Source organism: Syngnathus leptorhynchus, chromosome 18, assembly GCF_054491065.1.
Source record: "Syngnathus leptorhynchus isolate UIUO chromosome 18, UIUO_Slep, whole genome shotgun sequence".
In the NCBI taxonomy this organism is placed as follows: domain Eukaryota; kingdom Metazoa; phylum Chordata; class Actinopteri; order Syngnathiformes; family Syngnathidae; genus Syngnathus; species Syngnathus leptorhynchus.
Genome location: NC_141212.1, coordinates 1,602,538 through 1,620,589, shown reverse-complemented (window position 1 = coordinate 1,620,589; position 18,052 = coordinate 1,602,538). Strand labels below are relative to the sequence as shown.

At 46.9% G+C, this 18,052-nt stretch overlaps 2 protein-coding genes across 4 annotated transcripts; both read left to right on the top strand.

Annotated features, from left to right (window-relative positions):
• Window positions 1-403: 403 nt before the first annotated feature.
• On the top strand, window positions 404-3,749 carry stx7l (syntaxin 7-like). Its single transcript, XM_085937545.1, has 10 exons — window positions 404-634; window positions 1,144-1,252; window positions 1,344-1,413; window positions 1,488-1,578; window positions 1,637-1,774; window positions 1,942-1,988; window positions 2,150-2,240; window positions 2,321-2,393; window positions 2,767-2,849; window positions 3,003-3,749. The coding sequence occupies exons 2-10, from the start codon at window positions 1,168-1,170 to the stop codon at window positions 3,096-3,098; spliced, it is 774 nt and encodes a 257-aa protein (XP_085793671.1). The 5' UTR covers window positions 404-634; window positions 1,144-1,167; the 3' UTR covers window positions 3,099-3,749.
• On the top strand, window positions 3,534-17,913 carry ccn2a (cellular communication network factor 2a). Of its 3 annotated transcripts, none has more exons than XM_085937543.1 (9): window positions 3,534-3,655; window positions 3,751-3,836; window positions 4,705-4,807; window positions 5,920-6,107; window positions 10,442-10,529; window positions 15,611-15,760; window positions 15,837-16,053; window positions 16,216-16,769; window positions 16,910-17,913. In XM_085937543.1, the coding sequence occupies exons 6-9, from the start codon at window positions 15,689-15,691 to the stop codon at window positions 17,204-17,206; spliced, it is 1,140 nt and encodes a 379-aa protein (XP_085793669.1). In that variant the 5' UTR covers window positions 3,534-3,655; window positions 3,751-3,836; window positions 4,705-4,807; window positions 5,920-6,107; window positions 10,442-10,529; window positions 15,611-15,688; the 3' UTR covers window positions 17,207-17,913. The 3 variants fall into 3 exon arrangements, with proteins under 3 accessions (XP_085793669.1, XP_085793668.1, XP_085793670.1); XM_085937542.1 differs by having other exon boundaries at window positions 15,608-15,760; XM_085937544.1 differs by lacking the exons at window positions 3,534-3,655; window positions 3,751-3,836; window positions 4,705-4,807; window positions 5,920-6,107; window positions 10,442-10,529 and having other exon boundaries at window positions 15,534-15,760; window positions 16,216-16,470; window positions 16,558-16,769.
• The last annotated feature ends 139 nt before the right edge of the window (window positions 17,914-18,052 follow it).

Here is an 18,052-nt window from a genome sequence, read left to right as displayed (position 1 = left end):
TCGGTCACACTTTTTTTTCCTCTGCATTATGTTACCATCTCAAAAGACCATAGTCCTGTAGCATGTATTAAAATGTCCAATGTGTACTATAGACCAAGTATTGTGCAAACCAGTGTCCATGCCATGTGACTGCATGTGTTTACAAAAAAAAAAACACTGTTAGGTACGTTTTTCCCAGAATTTAAAGACAGTGAAATTCTTGTTTTTGTGTGATGATCAGCACTGAAATTCATTCAGTAAAGTCACTCAAATTTGTTTGGTATTGTACGGGGATACTAAATAGGCACATGTATACAATATTAAGGCTACTAAAATTAAGTGCGTTCAAAAGCAAAACTTTTTTTCATAGCATTTCACAGTGCGCTCAAATGACGTCACGGACAGGGCGTGACGACACCAGGAAGTAGCCAGCCTGTGTATCCGTCGCCTAAATTTATTTCAAGAGCTCATTTTATATTATTACCCCCACATTTTATTCAGTGCGTTTAAAACATATAAATTAAACAATAGAGCTATATTTGAAAACCTTTTTCCATCTACTTGTGATTTGTCACGAGGCCCTTACATCACGTGTCAAGGCGGGTCGACATCAGGAAGTGTCCCGACGCAACTCTCCTCCTCAACCACCGCTAAGGTTAGTCAAACTTTTAAACACCCTTTCGCTCTTTCTCCCAACTAAACACAACCTTTAATGTTACACTGAATTTGTAGATATGACTTAAAGTTGTCGTCGACTAGGAATGGGCGGGACTGGTGCTTAGAGAGAAAGAATGAGCACGAATGAGTGAAGGGAGGAAACATTTCTTTGGGGGTGTTTTTCATGAGGAATTCACATATTAAAATGGCTATAACCTAAAAAAAATGATTTCCTATAATATGGCTTTGTAAATCCTAGAAGTCGACGTGCTTGTCGGTTTAGCGTTTGGCATAAACGGACGTCTAAAGCACGTCAAAAACAAGTCATCCATGGAACGTCCGCCCTCTTGTTTTTAGCCATCCCTGAGGCTCATTTCCGCATGTCACCACTTTGCCAATAAAAATCCCAAATCTATTTTGGAGCAGTGAAATCGTAAAGCTGGGCGCTCCCTTTTGAATGATTATGAATTATTTCAAGAAGTACAACAACGTGTCTGTTTCTACTAGTGTGTCTCCATCTAGTTCTCCATCATGGCCTACCAGGCTGGTTTTCCGGAGGAGCCCAATGCTTTGGTTCAAATCATTAGCTCCAACATCCAGAGACTCACCCTGCTGAGTAATACAAACGCACACATTTGACTTGAATGACATCATCTGACAGTCGCATTAAACCCACATCATATCATGTTCCTAACAATTATGTACAGCTTCCGAGCTACAGAGGGCGCTGTCGCTGCTTGGAACCGATCAGGACAGCAACCAGCTGCAACAGACGCTGTGAGTTCATGCGATGCTCTGTCAAGCTTTTGGGATGAAAACTCTTGACTGTGACTATCTTGACTGGTCGCCAGGCAGCAGAACCAGCAACAAGGTAACCAGCTCGCTAAGGAGACGGACCGGCTGATGAAGGAGTTCAGCGCGCTTCCCGTGGGCGCAGACCAGGTACTGGCTCTTATTTTCCGAAGAGAAATACTTTGGCTTACAAAATTTCATTTTTCAGAGGCAGAGAAAGATTCAAAAAGAGCGTTTGCTCAACGACTTCTCGGCAGCGTTGAACACCTTTCAGAAGACGCAGCGGTTGGCGGCCGACAAAGAACGAGAGTTTGTGGCCCGAGTCAGAGCCAGCTCCAAGGTGTCGGTGAGTAGCTTGGACCCGAAAATGTGTCTCGTTGCGGTGAGGAAAAGCCCCAGTCCGCATGGCGGCTGTTGGTATTTCCTCCCGTGCCGTCACTGCAACTGTTTGGCACTGGTGGCAGAGGTTCTCATGTTTGCTCATTTTGTGATCCTGTTTTCCTTTTTCTGTAGGGTGGCCAGCCTGAGACTCATTATGGAAGTGTCACCCCTTTCCCAAGGTAGCGCATTTGTTTATTTGAACTCCATCAAGGTTTTGTTTCCATTCAAGAACACTCTGAATGCCTCTGAATTTTAAAAGATTTTTAAAACACAATAGCAAATTTTTCAGTTCTACTTTAAAATTTCAGCCAACAATGACGATAAACTTTCATTGCTGCAGTGACATGCAGGTGCAGGACCAGGAAGAGGCCGTCAGCGAGGATGATCTCCGGTTGATCCAGGAGAGAGAGTCAGCCATCAGGCAGCTGGAGGTGTCCAACGCGTCAAACACAAATACTGGACAGTCAGTATCGGCATCGTGCGTTCAACTTGGTCATTTTCTCATTTGCAGTCAGACATCACAGACATCAACGACATCTTCAAGGACCTTGGGACGATGGTGCACGATCAAGGCGACATGATTGGTAAGCAGCATTCCCGCTCATGGTTAAATGAGTATTTATTTTTATTTGGTTTTATTTTATTTTCAATGTATTTTTATTTGGTTTTATTTCGTTCATTTTATTTCTTCATTTGTAGCATTTGTCAATATTCGGGTCATGTTTGAGCTGGAGCCTGTCCCCACTACAATTAGGTGAAAGGCCAGTTACACAAACAACCACATTCGTTCCTACGGCCCATCAAGAGTTTCAACAAACCTAATATGTATGCTTTTTATGCGGGAGGAAGCACGGGAACATCAAAGTTGTGCGTCCACCCAGATGTAAATAAATGAAATAGATCCTACTCAAGCAAATTGATCAGCTCCCCTTTCCTGACCCTATGTGTCCTCTGCAGACAGTATAGAGGCCAATGTGGAGAGTGCAGACGTGAATGTCCAGAGTGCCACGCAGCAGCTTGCACGTGCTGCCGACTATCAGGTAAAAGAGATAAGCGATGGGTCATTAGGAGATGAGCCAGAAAAAAAAAAAAGCATTGCGCAACACGGTCGATGACCCTGTAAGCTCCCTCTCGAGGAAAACAGACCCATAAGAGTTCCCTCACAACATTATTCATCTTTTTTGTCTTTCAAGCGGAGCTCTCGGAAGAAGATCTGCATCCTGATTTTAATCCTGGTCGTCGTGGCCGTCGTCGTCGGCCTCATCATCTGGGGCGCCGCCAAGCAGTGAGTCCTCCTACTTCGCACCCCTACCGACCCTTCACGTTGTCTCCTGCTGCCAAGAAATGTTAAAAGCTCAACGGCCACTCGATTGGGTATGCACACACCAGCGAGTCAGAGTCAATGCGATAAGAGCTGAAGCAAACATTTGTGTCAACAATGAACTGGAATGGCACCGGTGGTGCGGCACTCAACATAAACCTGGCAATGGTGTTCCACTTCAGGCCTTAAGGTGGCGCTAACGAACATTGCCAGACACAACAACTGATTCACCAAAACAGAATATGGGCAAAAGCAAGATTTTTTTTGATGAAGCTCTTTTATTTTCATTCCATTGAGTTTGTGCAGGTGGGTCTAATTTTGTTGGCAATCATTCTATGTGCAATTCTCACAGTTAGTGCTGTTATTCCACAATTTGGCTAAACTCAGCTAATTTCCAAGCAAAAATTAACATAGCATGGGTTTAAGTTAAGATTTTTCAAGGTTATATTGTGGAGTGAGACGCTTAACATGAAGTTACTTTTTCTTGTTGATATGAAGGAAGCTAAAAGCAGTCATCACAACATGGTGAGTAAATAACAGATCAAAATGTGCATGTGTATTTTTTTTTCTGTAAATGACAAATGTGCTGCCTCCCATTTATTAAATATACCTTATCATAGCGGAGTGAGTCGTTATTGGAATGGTATGCAAATTGAACTGCCGTGACGCCACCAGTACAAGAGCACCAAATGAAGAACATGCTCAGGTAATTTGATGTCTTCCTAAATATAAACTTGTACTACATAAATCATTACAATTATTGAACTGTGTTGCACAAGGTCAACTTGTCAATAGTGTCCACGCGGCACGTCCTGATTTCCGAGACTACTTAAGTCAGCAAAAACCTGACTGTTAGCCTATTTCATTTTGAACACTTCTCTGCAAATATTTGAACAAAATTAACAGATTGAAATCCATATACTGGAGAAAAAAAAAGCATAGAAGTGGGCTAGTAACGGAACCTTGTGGAACGCCGTTGTTCACCAGGCATTGACAGTTAATTTGATGTGACAAATGTACATAAATGATTCTATTTTGAATGTGTCCTTGGAATTTTGGGTTAAAATCGAAACAAGCGTTTAGTACTAATACCGTGCGTCATCTTGGCGCTGGAAACGGGCTGCCACGTTGGGAGATGAGATCAGGGGGACTCGTAAACGGCAGGCGAGTCATTGCGTCCTTGGCTGGCGGCGAGGTGGAAGTAACAGGTTGGTGACGCCCGGGAGGAAAATGTTGCCTTGGCACGGGCACAGCTTTGGCCGACCCGTCCAGGTGTGAATACATCATCTGGACCGCCAGGAGGTGCGACTTGCCGCTTCTTTTGGAATGTAGCAAGTTGCTGCAAAGAGCCCAGCGCGTTTTTCCTACGACCTACTTTTTCCCCCAGAGACTTAACAAGGTGTACAGTTTGAGCAGTTTAATCGTTAAACAATCCATGACGTTCCAGATTCATGGATTCATTTGCTACTCAAAAGGAAGGAATGTTCTTTTGAGGATTTTAGTGCAACTTAAACAAAAAAAAAATATATATGTCAAAGCCCAATTTGTTGTATATCACTGAGTGCTCATTACAGAATTTGCCAAATGAATCATTCCCATGACGGCGATGATGATGATGACTCCATCGTTTGACAGTTGCCCTGCTGAGGACCGGCTCACGTTCACGCAGGTGTGAAGGTAAGGAATGATGCTTATATTCCATTATTAATGGAAATTAAACTTTGCTCCGTTGAGGTCATTTCAACAGTTGAGGTGACACAGTTTTCATTTTTGCCTCACCTCACATGTTTATGTACACTATGGCAATGTTATGATAGCATTGAGTGGTGATGGGTGTTCCTCCCAGCAGGGGGCAGTAGTTGAATAGCAACATGCTGCTATGAAGGCCTATGATGCATTATGATGCTATTTTCATTAGCCCGTCTAAGGCATTGATCTAGGGCACCAAAAAAACCCCCATCCGTTTTTCTCATTAATTCTTTTGAAATTTAATGGCTGTATTTTAATAGATGCCTTTCCTCTTTTCTTTCATGGCATTGCAACTTGCCAGCAGTTGTAATGAAGACCCAGATGTCCCTACTGTACTATTTTTAGACGTTATTAATGAAAGCCTGCAGAAACCGTTAACTTGAGCATGCGTTTATTCCATTAGCGCATCAGCCTCCCAGTAAATCCCAGTTGTTGATGTACCTGCATCCTCAGAATTCCTTGCGGTGACCCAGGAATGCCAACTTTGACTTCCAAAATATTTTTTCTCTGTCATGTACTCTCGCTTCCCCAAAAGAAATATTTGCTCATAAATACAGATGAGCTACAGCTGGCAATGGCAGCGTGTACACAAAGTTAAAGACGTTAAAGGTTAGCATGGGCCCACAGAAGCGTTGTGGCTGCTTCAGAGGCTTCTGTTGGTCTTATTTTAGCAAATATTGATGTTTTCCTCAATAGGAAGTCGCCTGCCAGGTAGCGAGGGATGTGACTGGATGTTCAAGCCGCTTCGAAGTGGCACTTTTAAGCCAAAATACACTTGGGTGTACTTGTTTATGACACAGAACGTATAACAAAAAGGTTTCAAGCACGAAATTGTACAGAAAGTCCGCCAGCAGCAATTTTTGGGCAAATTCCCATCTCGGAGCTTGTCCTCAGTTTTGGGTTAACAACTTCCATCCCGCAAGGTCGGTGTTTTTTATTTTTATTTTTTATTTTTTTATGTGGCAACAAAAGGCTCTTCAAATAATCAGTTTGCGAGTTTAAATGTCATCTGGGTTGAAACGGGCCTCCTATGTTTGCAGAGAGTGGCGTAACCATGGAGGAGAATTGCGGGGAGACCAACATGACCTCGCGTGAGTGACGCCACTCGCGTTGCAACCTGCGTGACCAACCTCGCCGTTGGTGGGAAGGAACCATGGCGGTAGCTCGCAGGTGGCCGTGTTGTTCTTGCAAAGAAAATAAGAAGGATGTGGTCGGACCACACATGCAGGTACACACACACACACACAGACCAAATTTGAGCTCTTTGTTATTGCGTTAAATAGCAGCCGGGATTGATACTGTAGTTGCATCACACTTTTTCTTTGCATTCACTCAAGGTAGTTTGACATCTGAGTCGGACAAAGCTAACAAGTGAAAGAGCGTCTCGGAGCGGCCTGTCGGGGTCAGAGGTCAAAAGGGGAGGGGGCAGAGGTTGGCAAACGGGACGCCGGGAGGCGGGGTGAGGAAGCGGCGTTTACTCGCAGCGGCGTGAGATGTTCGTCACACCTGGTGGAAGCTCAGATGACATTTTTCCCTTTCTCAGGCTGAAGTGTGCAGATGCTCTGTTTGGAACATGAGGAAATGAATTAAAAAAAAAAAAAAAAAAAAGAAACAATTGGATTTTTCTAAATATGCAGTAGAACCGTCAAATGTGAGAAATAGTAACTAAGAACATACTTGTGAATGGGATTCCTCTTTGGCGTAGGTTTAATCTAAGTTGCTTCTGGCTAGGCTTAATAAATGAATGCACAGTAGCTTTTTGTGTAAACATGACTTCTGGTAAGGATCAGCGAGTGTTAGTATTTTGTGTATTCCGGTAAGATAAAAAAAAAAAACATCTTAAAGCAGGACCCGGTCACTGGGCATCTATGTTTTTTTTTTTTTCTGCTGTGGTCTGTTTTTGTTTGACCCCTGTAAGTTATAAATCTTGCGCCACATCAAACAAGGCTCTTAATATGGACTTTTCTTTTTACGGTGGCCTTAATATATCCTTCTCCTATTTGCCAGCCGCACATGCCTTTCGTTTAGCAACACAAACTTTCGCGCATACCTGACTGGCTCCCACTTAAAAAGCATTTTCAGCTTGGAAATTTGCCTCAATGTTTTGCTCTTTCGGTCCTGCGCTTGGCGAGATTTTTATTAGGGTTTGTTTTTTTGCTCACATTGGCCTTGGCGGAGGCATGCAGCGTCTTGTGTGAATGTGAGTGGGCCGTTTATAGTGTTGTTCTATGTCTGATTCGACTTTCCGTTTGACTCGGTCAAGAAACCAAACAAATAGTCTTCTTTTGTGCGAGGACATAAAAAAAAAAAAAAAGCCACTAACACCCGCCGACATCTGTTTTTTGTCTGCACTAAGAAAAATGGTACAGCCGGCAGACTATGAAGTAATAAAGTACGTTTTATTAGCTCGTCTACGCAAACTATCTTGTGACTAGTAGGTCAACAAAATCGTGTTATCGGATATTTTTGTAGGCTGCCAATACTAGTTACTGATACTCGATTTTTGGGGGGGCCTTAAGGTCTTTGTTCTCATTTTTATCATACTATTGCCTATAGATGCTAAGGCCTGACCAAAAGGAGTTCCTCACATTACGTCAAGATAGTTCATTGGTGCCAATAAGTCCACTAGATGGCGCCACATCAATAGTTTATTTAATTTAATAGGTTTCCCTAAAAATCGTGGATCACTTGTTGGAAACGAGCATTACGCAATGCATATTGCAACAGTCAGCGGACAGCTTGACGGTTTTAGGTTATGCCGACTTCACACGGCAGTCACGGAAGAGGAAATGTTTGGTATCCTGAATATGGAAATTGGAAATTACGAACGAGGTTATCCATCTGTTTGCGTCTGGAGCAAATGTCGCATCGACTGACTGACGTTTCCATCCGCCGATGACATGCTGGAACGCTGTTGGCACGTTGAGCGGTGTGACAGACATCTCGCAGGTTGAATCGCTCTCGTATTATATAATTGAATAAAGCCAAGCGGGGCACGGGCCCTCAATCGTTTGCCTGTGGCCGACTTTTCCGCGTTGATGAGAGGCCGTGTTGTTCGCGTGGCTCTCGATCAGACCGGTCTGAACTGCCCCTCGCTCGGGGCAGGGGACCATCAAACGATATTTTTAATCAAGCGGTCAGAAAGCTATTGCGCAAACATTCTAAAGTAGCTTAGGTCAACAGCGTCGCAGAACCTCCGTTCTGTTCGCTGGAAGGACGGAACGCGGCGCCAAACAGGCCCCTCTTTGTGCCGGCGTCCAGCGGCCTCACGCCACAGCGCAGCGCTCAGGAATCCTGTTTGTTTTCTTTCAAATTTCTCAACCCGGGCCCAGCGCGTTTTAAGGCGCGCATCTGTGTTTGCGTCCACAACAGTGCGGCTCATTGAGCGTCGGCTCATTTGGAGGGCGAGGGCCAAAGTTGACAAGCTTTTCAAGTGGCGCGTACATAGCGGCCCGTCGACTTTTAGCTTGTGTACATCTAGGGCCCCCTCGCAGCTTGTTTGTGTGGCAAAAAAAAAAGGCAAATGCAGCCAAGATGAAAGATCAAGGCAAAATGTATACGCTTGTTCTTTGTCCAGGAGGTCGTCGACTTTTAGCTTATGTATATGTTTAAATGAACACTGACTGGGCGAGGGTTTATTTAACCACAACGGTTGTGTTGTGATAGTTGAAGGCCATGTTCAGTCCAAAGAGTCTCACAATTTCAAAAAGTCAAATCAAATCTCTGTAGTTGCTAACGCCATCATTGCTGACTGGACAAGCTCCTTAGTCTTTGCTCTCTCCATGTTTTGCAGAAGAATGTCTGGCAAATCACCATCACGTTTATGTCATAGTTTCTTCTAAAAGCGTAGCAAAGGATGACACAAGATTTCCAGAAAATTTCCTGATCCATCTATGACTCTTGTGCATATTTTTGAGATGAGCGATCCCTCTGACAGCATCGCATCGCCGGCCAATGAAAAACACGAACATGCCGACGCTTCAAACTAGTCCACTTGGCCGGTCAAATTCTGAAACCAATAACAGCGCCCCGAATAAGAAATCTTAGCTCAAGATAAATGTTCACAAACGTTACTAAATGACACCCGTGTCCATCTAGCTCCTGCCACTTAAATATTTCTCCCCCTAGCGTGACATGTTTCTAACCCTTTACTGCTCCATTTCCAGTAAGCTGAGGAAATGCCTTCACTGGGCCCGGCCCAGTCAAATGCCACATACAGTATAAAGGCGTCCCCTTTTCCAATTGGGCCGCCGTGAAAATCAACTCCGAACGTCCCGCACCTGCGTAAACACGGGCGGCTGACGAGCGCTGAACGCCCGTCCTGCCAGGGGCAATAAAGCAAACATACCTGCCAACGTGATCGGACCAGAATACCCTCGACTTTGAGCTCGATGTGCTTAACGCCGCCCGAGACACTGCAGACTTTGAATTGACTGCGGAATTTCGAAAAAAAGCAGCAGATTTTTTGACACATAAGTGAGGGGAAAACCAGTCGGGAAACTGGTGGGATAATTGGCTAGTGTCAATTATCGAAGCGTAAAGCGTGAGAACAGGTCTTCAAGACACAAGCTAGGCTTTGAGCAAAAAGCTAGCGGTTGAGACGCGCAAACCGGCCGAGGCAGACAAGGCCCGGCATTCACGCGGCGTCACACAACACCTCGGCGTTGCGTAACGTTCGCACCGCACTTCTCAATCATTCCAGCTATATCATGAACGTGATGTTTTCGGACGCCAGGGGACTTTGGCTCCAAAGCCCCAAGTTCTCAGTTTAGACGTACGAGGTGCGGCTGATTAATGTCTTTTGGCACGGATTGGGTTGAAACTGCGTTGGCTAAAAATGTACTTTGAGCTATATGGCAACAACGGAGTTATACAATATCTAGCGGCCTTACTGTTAACCCCCAAATATTTTGTTGATTCAGCAAATTACAACTTTGTTCCTTCCTCGGCGCCACCTTCTCGGGTGCTGATGGATTCATGAGCTAATAGTGGACAAGCCAAGTAGTCTTTACTTGAACACAATTTTTAGCTTAATGTAGCATCTGGTGATTAGAAGCAAATGTTATAGTTGTCGTATATGGAATGGTGATGATTCAAATTAGGATTGTTTATCCTTGGTAGTGGTCTGTCGTGCGTAAACATCCCCAAATGGACAAAATGGGTCACCCGCTACTCGTTTACCACCTCGGTACGACATATTAGCTCATGTCGTGAGCGCCCTCGAGGTCGGATAGGCGTGTGAAACTTTTGACAGCGAGCTGAGCGTCGCCGCCGTCCTGCGTCATCACTTCCTCCTCACCTTGCCGAGGAATCCGCCGTCCGTCTCGTTCCGTGTTGTTGCGAGGGCCGGCGTGATGGCTCAAAAGTTTTTTTTCCACTGCCAGTCTGCAGCAGACGCTTCGGAAGCAGAAAAGAACACTCTGTTACCTTGAGCCATATTGGATTTATGTAGCTGGGGATTTATGTGTAAAAAATAGACTTGAGGTCACTCTATGCTTTTTATTGTGGGTAAACAATGACCAAGAATCGAGTAGTCAGTCATACAATGAAATATTTTCGCAGAGTCCCCCAAAAAAGTGACCCGCCGTGACCTCCCCGGACGGACGAGAACGGCGACTCGGACGGCACGAGGTGGCGTTCCAGGTTGAGCGTGAGTGTTTGGCCTTGCACCTCACACTTACACGAGGGAAAAGCCCAGACAGGGAGGGGTCCTTTTTAGGCACTCTGCTGTTAAAACAAAAAAAAAACATACTGTATCTGGAACCAATTATAACATAGCATGGGAATGCCGCTTGCAGTTTGATTCAATGTTACCCGCGTAGATGAATGACTTCCACGTAAGTCCATGACGATAAATTTAAAACAACATCTTTAGAAATAAATGGAAGAGGCCGCGTGGGTCACTTGTCAACTGAGGTCATCAAGCCCAATACTTTTTGCGCTCCCAAAGAGAAAACAAGTCATGTGGTCACTTTCCATTTCCATTGTTGCAAAGGCAACTTAATAATGGGCTCCAGCGCAACGCTGGACCTTGGACGCGATAATCTAAACACTCAACCTCGAATGTACCCTCGTCCGGCATCGGCGGGCTTCCATAATAACACATCCCGACTTGCGGTTGCAACTTCCTCCGTGCTCACTGTGGGTCAAATCGGGCAAAAACCAGCTTGTCAGTAATTAGCACGTCCACTCTGAGGTCGAAGCTAACGGTGCTCCGAGTACTCAACGCTGGGCGAACGCGACATGAAAGCTGCGATGACAGAAAAAAAACAACGCCTTTGATATTTGAGGAATGTTAAGGTGAAAGCGTTGGCACGTCCTCGATCGAAAACACCTGCGAAAAAAACAGCCCATTTGAACGTCAACATTGACCTTGGCAGCCGCAAAGACAAAAGCAGCGCCGAGTGATTTAAGGCCGTGTTTTCATCCAAGGTCCTTACAGGAAGCTAATTAGCTCAGCTATGCAGTCGCGCGCCAGGCTAATGCGAGGGGGGGGGGGGGGGGTTCATGTTCTTGCTGGGAAGCGGCCGCCTTTAAAGCAGCAATATGCATTTGCTTCAAACGGCCGCGTGCTCGGATGTGGTTCGCATCGCCGCAAGCTGAGTAAATTTACCAGAGCTGCCAAGGCTGCGAACTGGCAGCCCAGTTGATCGCTTTGAAACCTGTAAATGTGCCCTACGCGTTTGTGGTACTGAGTCTGGCACCGACCCAAAATGTTTGAAAGGTACCACCGCCAAGACCAGATGAAAATAGTTAGAAAGCCTTGACTCCTAGTTGAAGCGATCATAACAAAAGTCTTGGTGTGAGTGTTTGGTGTGAGCCGGGGCACACAGCAGCCCCTAGCGTGACTCTGTTCGCATTTGTGTTTTACTGCTTGCTTCAACTATGGCTCTCCTTTACCACATTCAACAGCATTCCAGTAAGTAAAAAAAAAAAAAAAAGAATTATGGACCACCTTAGCCCACTGTACAGTTTTTTTCCATTTCCATTATATCCTATGGTGAAAATAGCCTGAAAAGAATGTTGGCCCTTGAGAGATTACAGTGCATCTGTGGGTGGCAACGTGTGCGGGATCAACCTTTTGCTATATTTAGAAACCTTCTGGCGGGGGTCACAGACACCGGGTGACCTCGTTTTGCATGTTTAAGTTTGAAAACAGCGGGACGCTTCCAATGGTTTCTTGCGCGTGTGAGGTCCAGGAGAGGAAGTATTACGCGCTCAACGCGCCGTCTCGGTTAAGAAACCCGAAAGAAAGGTCAGTGGAACGGACAACGGGTCCGTCCGGGACCCACACGACGGGGACCACCTGACGGCAGCAGCTGAGGTGTTTGTTGAAAGAGGACCAGATTGTCGTCCCGCTGTCTGCAGCGCCGATGCTAAAACAGAAGTTTCCAGTTTGCCTTAGCAGCTAATCCCCTTCATGTTGTTGTCCACATGTGTTGCCATGCCTTCTGCGTCTATTGCTAGTGTCCACCTGCGGGGGGGTCGTGCTGGTTTTGATCCTGGGTCACGTCACGGTTTTGGTTGCTCTGTGGGGGGGCCGGACCGTGAAACTGATTGCTTGCTTGAAAAAAAAAAAATTGCAATCTCGCTATTTGACTGAGGGTTTTGCTGGATGGAATTTTTTATGGCTTGTTTTGAAAAAATAGGGAGCTTGTGAAAGACACTTTGTTCAGCGTGGAGGTGTAAGTGATATCGCCTCTCTTGTTAGTTGGCAACAAAAAGTCCCCCCTTTGCCCTTTCCCTCAAAAAATGTGCCTAGCTAAATGATTAATGAGGAAGCATTGCTCCCAAAAATGCGCCCAGCGTCCAAGTTACGTCCCAGCGGAATGGAGATGCTTGGGGTATATAATATATCGCCGTCCATTAAAGTAATTCAAAACGCAGCCCGAAGAAGAAAAAAAAAAAAAAGACGGCGGCTGGGGTCTCATGCATGTTTCCAGTCTGGATGTTTTTCCAGCCTGCGAGCCTTTAAATAGACACCGTTTCCATCTTGACAATTCATCTGCCCACCAACACCTCCCTGGACATTATTATAAGCCGAACCAATCACTCAACTCCGCTCCTCTGTTATTACTTTCCATCCTCGCTGAATGTTTGTCATCTGTCAACAGTTTGGAATTAATCGTTGGCCTTCGTGACAGCGCGGCGCCTCGAGATAAGCGTGACAAATACTGAGCGACTCCTTTAATGCCACTTCCAGCTAGAGACAAATTTTGATAATGACCCTGAAACGTTGGCAGCCCAAAAAAATCTACCTAGCAACAAGTGTGAATTTATGTCGCCTGCGTAAGTGTTGTGTGTCACGGCCGCATTTTGCCGTCTTGTTTACAACCCCGAGAGTTCAGAAAAGTACGACGGCAGGTAAAGCCATTTTGAGAATTGACGCAGCGGCGCGGTAGCTTTTGACCAAGGCCGCGGGAACATTCCTCTCAGGGCCCGCCAACCGCCGCTAACGTAATATATAGCTCAAAGCCGAGCCGGGAGCTGATAAAATGTGGAGACACGTTGGCACGCGTGCGTCGGACTTTTTCGACGTCTCTCGGGCCCGGTACGGTTCGTTCCAGGACACGGGACTTGTTTTGATTTTGAAACGTTTTGCCTGTACCCTTGACTGTACGTGCAATACTAAAGTCAACATTCTCATTCTGTCCTGGACAGATTAGATTGACATAGGAACACACTTAGAAGGGCATTCTGAATTCTGATTGGACAAAAACAAAAATCCTGGGAAAAGTGGGAAAGCCTCGAAATGCGCGGGCCGCAACACAGAAGCCTTTCTGTAGCGACGACGTCATTGATGACATCATCGAGCGTGGCGTGATGGAAGAGCCCACTCAGGGGAACAAGAGGTGCACTTTCCACCCTTTTTTTTCATCAGCCGAGTCCCCCCCCCTCCTGGCATGGCACCACCTGTCGACTTCACGGGTGCCGGCTACATTTAGCCAGCGCGGTGACGTCACACGATGAGGTCACGGCCGAATCTAGACTCGGTGGGGAGCAACCTTTGCGCCGATTATTTGCTGCTCTCAGCACTTTGACTTGCTGCCATTGAAGAATTATTACTTGTACAGAGCTCTACGAAAATTCCAATTCTCACAGCGATGTGTTGTGTTCCTTTAAGGCGACCAGATTATCTCATGCTGAACTTTGCACGTAACAGCTGACATGTTTTCGACTGCAACTGTTTCCGTCCGATATCCTCGGCTTTTTGTCTTCCTTCTGTGCCCATCCAGTGTAGAAAGAGAGAACATCTCCATATTAGGGAAGGAGCAGACGCCCTTATATGGCAACGCTTCCTGCAGATAGTAACAAGCCTGTCTGCTGGCTCTCCTCACACATTCCTGCAACTCCAGGTTTCTTTTTTTTTTTTTTTTCTTCTTCCCCTCTCATTTCCGATGTGCTAGCTGGCCGGTCGGCTGGCTGGCCACCGAGCAGGCCTGTCTTTCATAAGAGTCTAGCCTGGTGTGTGAACCCCCCACTCCACACCTAAAAAAAAAATACACAAACCCCTGTCTAGCCTCTTTCCTCAAGTACTACTTAAACCTGGCCCGGGTACGCTCTGCACCTGGTCTTCTCAAGTCGCACCAAAGCTCATTAGGCAGGTGAGCCGAGAACAAGGAAACTTCTTCCCGACAATACGGCCTCGCTGTACTGTACGTCCTCGCCTCGTCTGGCCGCGGCTGCATTTTCACTTAAATTCCTCCCTGGCCCGCCAATTGTCTTGACTGAGGCGAGCTGAAAAACAGAACCTTCAAAAGTTCACCTTGTACCAAACATACTTCTTCTGTCAGCTAATACACTGACGAGGCACTTTTAAAGTGGACTCCACGTAAAAAAAAAAAAACACGCACGTACGGGAATGTTAATCCTATTTATGGTTTTGGTTTGAATGTTTTGAAAGGAGTCTTTTTATTAGTAACGGCCAGTGAGTTAAAATATGACATCAGGCCTTGATTATTTTTAAAAGTAGGACAAGGCGAGATCATTAGCGGCCACTGTGAATGGAAATGGCTCTTCATCTGAGACTTCAAAGGTTTTCTGAAGCCGTTATTGGGACCGCAGAGCGATAGCGCAGACGTCCCAAACCGCCTGCGAGCGCGTCGGAATGATAAAACGACGCAATTCACACGTCAGCCATCTTAACCATGACGCGGGCTGACAAAAATCCCTCCAGTCGCAAACCGCACCGTCCCAGAGTCCAAGTCCACCTTTTTGATGGCTCTCCAAGTCCCCCCCCCGAGTTTTTCCTCCCCCGCCTCTTCTTGTTCATTCATTCATGATGGTTTCTGCCTTTTCATGTGGCCGCCTCTTTTGAAAATTCATATTTATAGGCTTTGTATTTGTGAAGTCAGACTTGAGGAATTCCCAGTGTGGGGTCCCGGGCCTCCTCTGAGCAGACTTCCTGTTCCAGATGAGCGAGAGTTTAGAGAGAGTGAGCCGGCTGTTGTTTGGCTAGCCCGGACTCCTCCTCCTCCTCCTCGTCTTCCTCCTCCTCCTCCTTGCGTTCAGACGGCAGGAATGTGGGATGTCTGGAGTGGGGGTCAGGAAGCCAGGAAAGAATGCCAAGTATGTCCATGTTTGTCCAGGGCTGCCCCCCCGGCCTCCCGCCTTCCCCCGACGGTGACGTTTCTCCGCCGAGGGCCGAGCGCTATAAAGGCGGCGGCGCGCTGCAGCAAGAACTCAGAGCGAGATCGACCCGAGCTAAAGTCTAGCTTTCACCTCCAGAAGCGAGGAGACGCCGACAAGAGATCAACTCGATCAAGGAAAAAAAAGGAAGACTTACTCAGCTGAAGGAAGAAACTTTTTATGCCATTCAAGATGCCCGCCATGAAGAAAGTGACATTGCTGCCTTTTGTGTGCGCCCTGATCTGGACCCTGGTAAGACTTTTTTGCTATTTTCATTCACTGGTTCCTTCCACCGTCCGTATGTTTGACGCACGTATGTCGCCTTCAGGCTGCCGGTCAGGAGTGCGGCGGCTCGTGCTCGTGCCCCTCCACGCCCCCCGAGTGCGCCCCCGGCGTGAGCCTGGTGCCCGACGGCTGCGGCTGCTGCCGGGTGTGCGCCAAGCAGATGGGAGAGCTGTGCACCGAGAGAGACGCCTGCGACACCCACAAGGGCCTCTACTGCGACTTTGGCTCGCCCATCAATCGACGCATCGGAGTGTGCACAGGTGAGACGAGCTTATCAAGCTGCAACTCGAGAAAATGATGTACAAAAGTTTTTTTAAAGTGTGGCAGGTCCAAATGATCCAATTTTGATTTGACTTTCCTTTGCCAAACTTTATTGTATTCGACTTTTATTTGACCAATGGGATGATGTTTGCTTTTTGCAGCACGAGAAGGCGCCACCTGCGTGTTTGGAGGAATGGTGTATAGGAGCGGCGAGAGCTTCCAGAGCAGCTGCAAGTACCAGTGCACCTGCCTGGACGGGGCGGTGGGCTGCGTGCCTCTGTGCTCCATGAACGTGCGGCTGCCCAGCCCCGACTGCCCGGCGCCCAGACGCGTCAAGGTGCCCGGCAAGTGTTGCGAGGAGTGGGTGTGTGACGCCCCGCAGCGCACAAACACCTTCATGGGCTCCGTCTTACCCGGTGAGTCGCGCTTGATCCGATCCCGCTTGAGCCGCTTCCTGTTTGCGCGCCGTCGGCTAATCCGGCTGTTTTGCTTCCCGAGAGCAGCTTACCGCGAAGAGGAAACCTACGGCCCCGATCTGTCCACGATGAGGGAGAACTGCTTGGTTCAGACCACCGAATGGAGCGCCTGCTCCAAGACGTGCGGCTTGGGCGTCTCCACCCGTGTCACCAACGACAACCGCGAGTGCCGCCTGGAGAAGCAAAGCCGCTTGTGTATGGTGCGCCCCTGCGAGTCCCATCTGGAACAAAGCATCCGGGTCAGTACTCCATTCCAAAGACCGTCTTTGTGATTTTTTTATTTTTTTTTTTGCAAACTATAAACAAATGAAAGTCAGTCGTGTCTAATACAACCGTCAACATTGATTCAAAATTGAATGTATCTTTCTTGCTTTCTCAGAAAGGGAAAAAGTGCATCCGCACGCCTCGCCTGTCCAAGCCCATGAAGTTTGAGATCTCGGGCTGCACCACCACCAAGTCGTACCGCCCCAAGTTCTGCGGCGTGTGCCTGGACGGCCGCTGCTGCACCCCCCACCGAACCACCACGCTGCCCATGGAGTTCAAGTGCCCTGACGGACAGGTCATGAAGAAGCACATGATGTTCATCAAATCGTGCGCCTGCCACCACAACTGCCCCGGCGAGAACGACATCTTCGAGTCCGTCTACTACAAGAAGATGATGGGCGACATGGCGTGAGGGAGGCCCGGCCGAGAAAGGGCCCACGCCCGCTTTGTCACTTGAAAACAGAACTCATCTCGCAGCTCCCTTCGTATATACACAAGCCTTGTTTTTGTGCTTGCTTTGTCAGAGTAGCCACGCCCACTTTTGGTGTCGCGTGTATTTGTGCGTGCGGCTTGGTGCACTTTGCAGACAGGGGGAGAGATTCCTGCACTAGTAATAATGTGGACAATTTTTTTTTTTCCCCAGTCTTGACCTCCCCTCTCAATGAGGTGGGTAATGACTCCCCCGCCCAGACAGGTGAATGCAGCCCACCACAGCAGGGCCACTGTTCCCCTTCGTGTGTGTGTGTGTGTTTATGTGAATGTGTGTGTGTTAGCACAGCCCTCAAGGTGGGCCCTGTCCAAAGGTCAGCGTTTCCGTCCGGACGCAAGTGGGCGTGAGTGACCACGGCACTGAGAACTCAGAAAGATTACTAGACTGGAAGAATTGTTAGTTCATTCCAAGCAGAAACGTGTAAATGGTGTATATATTTGTACAGTGTAAGTTAATTTAAAAGCTGTATTTGTTCTGTGCTTTTTCCAAAATGTATCAATAGTGGGGTTTTTTGTTCTTGATTTTGTTTGGACGACAGTATTTTTTATTATTTTATTGAGCAGTGTGACAAATTGTTACATGTTTCGCTTTGTAGCTGGAAATAAAAATGTTATATTTTTTGATACAAATTCACGTCCCAGCATTTCTTTTGACTCAGGCAAAAAAAATCTCATGACTCATTTGCTTTCTCTATGTATTGCACTGCACACTTGAAATATTTTTAACATGCATTATAGGTCAACAGCGCCCCCTAGTGTATTGTTAAAA